This window comes from Thalia democratica, chromosome 2 (assembly GCF_965202585.1).
Source record: "Thalia democratica chromosome 2, ktThaDemo2.hap1.1, whole genome shotgun sequence".
NCBI classification, from domain to species: Eukaryota; Metazoa; Chordata; class Thaliacea; order Salpida; family Salpidae; genus Thalia; species Thalia democratica.
This window is the reverse complement of record NC_139166.1, coordinates 49,554,806-49,560,621: the sequence shown is the minus strand read 5'-3', so window position 1 is coordinate 49,560,621 and position 5,816 is coordinate 49,554,806. Positions and strand designations below refer to the sequence as shown.

The window sequence follows — 5,816 nt, the reverse complement described above, 5'->3', positions numbered from 1 at the left end:
TAATTTAAAAACTTATATACAAATTGTTCGAAATTGCTTATTTTTACAACGAAAACTTTAATTAAAAAAGATGGGATAAGCTATTTAAATGGTTGTAATTAGCCATTGTTTTAAGAAAAATTGTTTAAGATGCTTTAAAATAACAAATTTATTAATTTTTTCCTTATACTATAAGGTTGACTATAAAGTATAAGATAAAAGTATAGATGCATCACATTTACATCTTAAATCTTACCTTTTATTATATGTAATAACTTTTTAAAATTGATGTTAAATGATTTTTCAGAATATTTCTCTTGATACTGCAGATTTTAGGTGCGGATTCAATAGACAGTTTTCAAAACGAAAAGTTACGTAAAATAAGAAACAGTAAACAATTTTATTGCACGCATTTTGTTCAATAGATTGGTGTGAAAAAAATATGTTCAAGCACATGTTGTTTTGCATAAAGAAGCTTTCAATTTAATTTAATACGCATTCAGAAAAACAAATTTAAAAACAATTTTAATGGTAAAATATAGTTGAGAAAAGTTATTATAAATTTATTTGTAAGTTATTTTTTCTGTAATACTTTTTCGTTTTTATTTATTTATTATATTTTAGGAAATTTAGTAGTCATAGTTTATGTGAATTAGTTTATTAAAAAAAATTAACTTAAGTGTGTTATAATATTATTCTAACTATTTTCACAAAACTATTTCTTACACGAGGTTAATAATGTTACTGATTTATCTGCCAACTCTCATCTACATCGCTGATTGGTACATTCTACCTGGTATTCAGTTAAGCTCGAACATCAATGGTTATCTAGAAACAAAATGGGAAGGACTTATGTCTGTTTTCAACAATGATGAGAAGCTAGTGTTTGTTGCTGGTATATAAAGCTTCGGTATTTTTATGTACATTTCACCAAAACAAAGAAAAATCTTAAAAACTTTTTTATCTGTTAAAGATATCTATATAAATTTTTTTTTTTTTCAATTTCTCGAGAAATTTATTTTAAAATTTAAACAACTTATAAACTTTTAACTTAAAAGATTTAGTTTAAAGTATAGAGTATTGTCAAAAAAATTTGTAACCCAATTTAAAAAAAAATAATGAAATTAAATTTAAAACTGTCCGTATTTTATGTTTATTAAGTACTTGGTGTTTTATTTAAACTGAAAATAAAATTTAACAAAGGTGCTTTACTTTTTTTAACCCTTAATAGTAAATCAATTTTTGAATGATTATTTTAATATCTGGTATACGTTAATTGCAACTATTTTTATTTTAGGTTCTTCAATCGTATTGTTTGTCTCATTTTGGGGCACTTGCGCTTTTTTTCTGTTTTTGGACTATTATGGGTTTCCGAAATCTCTACATAAGTACAAAATTCAAAAAGATAAAAACGTTCCAGTAGGTTTAAATTCAAATAAAAGTTGTGTTTAATTTCTCATGGTTTTATTTCAAACTAGATTTTATGATAATCATTTAAATATTTTCTTTTTTTTCTCATTTTAATTAGTTTCTTATGTTTTGTTATAAAATGTATCAAATAAAATCTTTTTACAAGATAGAGTAAATCTGAATTTTTGTAAACCTTAATTCAGTATACAAACGCCTGGTTCTGAAATGTTTTATAATTTATAAATAGAAATACTAAGTTGAAAGAAATAAAAAGACAAATAAAGTACTAATTTACCCGTAAAATCATAGGTGAATCGAGAAAAGTTTTGGGCTACGTTTAAAGTTGCGTTCACAAATGAGTGTATTACATACGTTATGATGTACCTTCTGTATCCATACATGGTCAAAATGAAAGTTTCGCACAAAGCCCCCTTGCCTGAGGCCTGGAAAGTTTGGATTCAGTTCTACATCTTTGTGTACATGTCTGAGTTTATTTTCTACTACTCACACAGGTAAGTCTGAAGCTGAACAAGCTTGAAAAGTTTTATAGATTATGGAAAAATAGTTTTTTTTTAATTTCTTATTTCAAAAGAGGTTTGCATCACCCGTCGGTTTACAAGTACGTACACAAAAAACACCATGAGTGGATCGCACCAATCAGCATGGCCGCATCTTACGCCCACCCATTTGAACACGTGGTTTGTTACCAATCTAACAATTGATACAACAAAATTTCACCTTTGCACTAAACAATTACTAACACGATAAATTAAAACTGCAATAAAAGTGCTGTTAATTCTATGCTAACTTTTCGTTATTAAAAACAATTTTATACATTATACAGTTAGTTTATACTATATATTTATTTTCCTTGTTCTTCAAAAAAGATGAAATAAACAATAAAATTACAGATAAGCAACGCTATTCCAGTTATACTGCCGCCAATTTTGTTAGGAGCACACATATCAACAATGTGGTACTGGTTCGCCTTGGCCCAGTTTGAGACAGTCCTCCACCACTGCAACTACCACTTTCCTGGTCAATCTTCACCTCAATTTCATGATTATCATCATCTCAAGTAAAAAATAATAATAGTTTAGACTCATTTAAATTTCTAAATACTTAGATATAGTTTAATTCAGCTACTATTTTGTGTTATATAACTCTTAAAAACAAATACTTAGAAGACTCCTGTTATCTTGTTCGCTTCAAGTTGTTTTTGTCCATATATTTGCGGAACACTAAATTAAAAAGTATACATATAGTTAAATTGTTTTAAAACTATTACAAATCAATTAATTCAAATTAAAGCTTTTTAAATTCATGTAAAACTATTCTTTTTCAAAATAGTTCGTATTATATTGTTTATTTTAAATAAAACTTGGGAATTTTCGTCTGTAAATCATAAGTTATGTTTTAATAAACTCAAAAGATTAAAATTTAATTTTATTTAGTTCTTTTATTTTCAAAGACTAGATGCAAGTATGAAACTCAAGAAAAAGTAGAAAAATGATTATTTTAACTAATTAATTTTGTGTTGTTTTACCTCTAATCACTCCTGTGGGAACGGTATATACAAACGAATTCTGGTAGGCCATTGTTATAAAGTTTTATTTAAACTAATATGCTCTTTATACTTTCAGATTCACAGAGTGCTTTGGAACGAATGGAATGCTGGACAGCTTTCACAAGACAGACAAAAACTTTCAAAAGTCCATTCAAGCGAAAAGAAACATTGTTTACTGGAGTTTCACGCCTGTTTGTCAACAGTTTCCAAGTGCAAACAAAAAAGAAAACTAGTGTTTTACTAAGTTAAATACTAAGAATAAAGAGATAACATACAAAACTTGTTAGATTTATTTATTTTTTTTTTTAATATAAGTTCGACTTTAAAAAAAAAATTCTTAAACTATATTAGATCAGTTTAAGCAAAAGTGTTATATTTTTCTTCAACTTCAATTTCAATAAAATTATCATTTAAAAACTTATTTTAATCTTGTTTTAATTTAAAAACTAAGGATCATATATTAATACTATATATAAAGTATTATAAATGGTGCTTTTAGATCTGTTTTAATTTTTATCGGTATCACTAAAAATTTTGTTGCTTTAAATTGTAGAGGGTTACTAATTACTATTAAACTACAATCTTTTTTAGACTTATCTTTTGTTTTTGAAAAGTTAGGTTAATCTGAATATTCTAACTTTAATTATTTGATAACACATATTACAGTAGAATGAATGAACTGTGTAAAATTTTTGAATAAATTAAAGAAAAAACATTGCAAGAAAAATATGTGCAATATGCATTTATAATTTCAGTATTTCTTGTCTAGATCTTTAGGACTTAACATCTACTTAAGTCATCTCTAGTACTAGTTAGTTTATTCAAGCTATCTAAAACTAGTATACTACCACTTATAAAAAATTGAAAAGATCAAAAGTTTTTTTTTGTAGAAACAAAATGTGTATAATTTTGAAAATGATTACATTAAACTTATAAAAAAAGTTTCCTGAAAGGACACACTTTTTAATCATATCATCAATCACAAACAAATCAACATTATAAAAAGAATAACTTCTTTATAAAATATTAATTAATTTTTATTTTAAAGGTTTACAAAAATTTATAAATCTTTGGTCGTTGCTATAGAAGTTACAAAACTTTTTAAGTAGAACTGTACGAACATTTATAAATAATGATTTAAAGTTGGTTCTGTAGCAGATGCATAAAAAAGCAGATGATGTGATAGTTGTTATTCAACTGACAAATTGTCAGAAACAAATATTTTTTAGAAACAAAAACGTTAAAAAAAAATTTGAGCAGAATTACTTAGAAATCAAGTAAAGTTAAAAATTCAGCTTTTTACTTAAACTTTCAAACACGCTTTACTAACTCTTAGGGATTGGCAAAAATTTACAAGTTGTGGGCAGATGTTTAAAAAAAATCTTTGTGAACCAACGTAATTTTGAAAATTGTATTAAAAATAAGTAAAATAACTTTCTAGATGCAAAATTGTATCAAATTTTTTTTTAATAAGTCTTAATTTCAAATCACAGCTAAATTAACAAAACATTTGAAAATAAGTATGCATAAACACTATTTAGAAAGTAACTTACTTAAATTTGCTTAAAAAAAATAACATTTTATACACTTTTTTACTATTTTGTTCGATAAAATTATTGTTTTATGACTGGATTTCGGTTGATTACCAGTTTACCTCGAAATTCTTTAAAAAAACTATGTTTTATATATTTCTAACATAAAATATCTATATAGTTTACTATTTTGTTTTACTTGAAGAGGTCGCAACTTTTTGTCACCGAAATCTGGTTGTAAAAAAAATATTTAATTTGCACATCTTTACTTAACATAAAGTATCGAAAATTTAGAAAAGGATAAGATTATACGTAGGTAAGTCAGATTTCTTTTTTAATTTTGATATTATTTTGTATGCGTAAAACTAAGCTAGCAAATCCTTATTATTAATTTTTTAAACTAGAAAAAAAATTGGGATAAAACGATTTAAAGTTGGAGAAATAATTAGGGTTATTAAGGAAAGAGCAAATTAAAAAGAAAAAGATTAGGTTTCAATAAATACGTTAAGATTTCTTAATCATTTTTTAAACAATTGCTTTCATACTTTTTTGTCTAAGCTTTATATAATAACCAAAAACGTTTTCCTGGGAACTTCTTTTTTATCAAAACATATTTTAAGTGTATATATTTTTTTAATTTTATAATTAGATTATAATTTTCGACTTATTTTTATAAAGCTGTAAATCATATCATATCCATACATGATTTTCTAAAAGTTTCAAGTCCTCAGCTTAAAAATTTTTACAGAAGATAGATAGTTTTTTTTCAACTGTAGATAAAGTGGACCATAAAAATTTACTTTTTCATTTTAGTTCAAATACTGATATATCAAAAGTTGATTGAAATAATTCTTAAAAATTTATTTTATTTATACATTTTTCACAGTTTATGATGTTATTTCATTTTATTCATAAGTAATTTTATTTAATTTGTTTCAGCAGCATCATTTGAACTCTTATTACTTTGAATTCTTATCTGTTTCTTTAAGTTTTTTATATTTGAAACTAGAACTAATATCTAAAACTTGTATTATCATTATTATATGATAAAGTTTGTTTTATTCTACTCTATAGGGCTAAACAGTTTAACAAAATCATTAAAAGTCTAAGTAAGAATTTAGACATTCAAGAACTTTTCTTAATTTTCTCACTAAAATAAGGAAATAAATGTTCAATCTAAAAAATACATCTTATTTTAAAGCAGAAGTATAGTTTTATGGATCCTTTGCTACCCGTAAAAGTGTTAAGATTATTCACTTAAAACGTTGTTTAATCTAACCCTTTACAAAACGCTTTTAGATTTGCTTTCTTAATAACTTTTCAATTGT

At 24.6% G+C, this 5,816-nt stretch overlaps 1 protein-coding gene across 1 annotated transcript; it reads left to right on the top strand.

The window, feature by feature from the left end:
* The first annotated feature begins 717 nt into the window (after nt 1–717).
* LOC145828648 (fatty acid hydroxylase domain-containing protein 2-like) lies at nt 718–3,189 on the top strand. Its single transcript, XM_082936403.1, has 6 exons — nt 718–874; nt 1,277–1,398; nt 1,699–1,901; nt 1,982–2,087; nt 2,301–2,467; nt 3,033–3,189. Exons 1-6 carry the CDS (start codon nt 718–720, stop codon nt 3,187–3,189), a joined length of 912 nt encoding a protein of 303 aa, XP_082792529.1.
* Nucleotides 3,190–5,816: the final 2,627 nt, after the last annotated feature.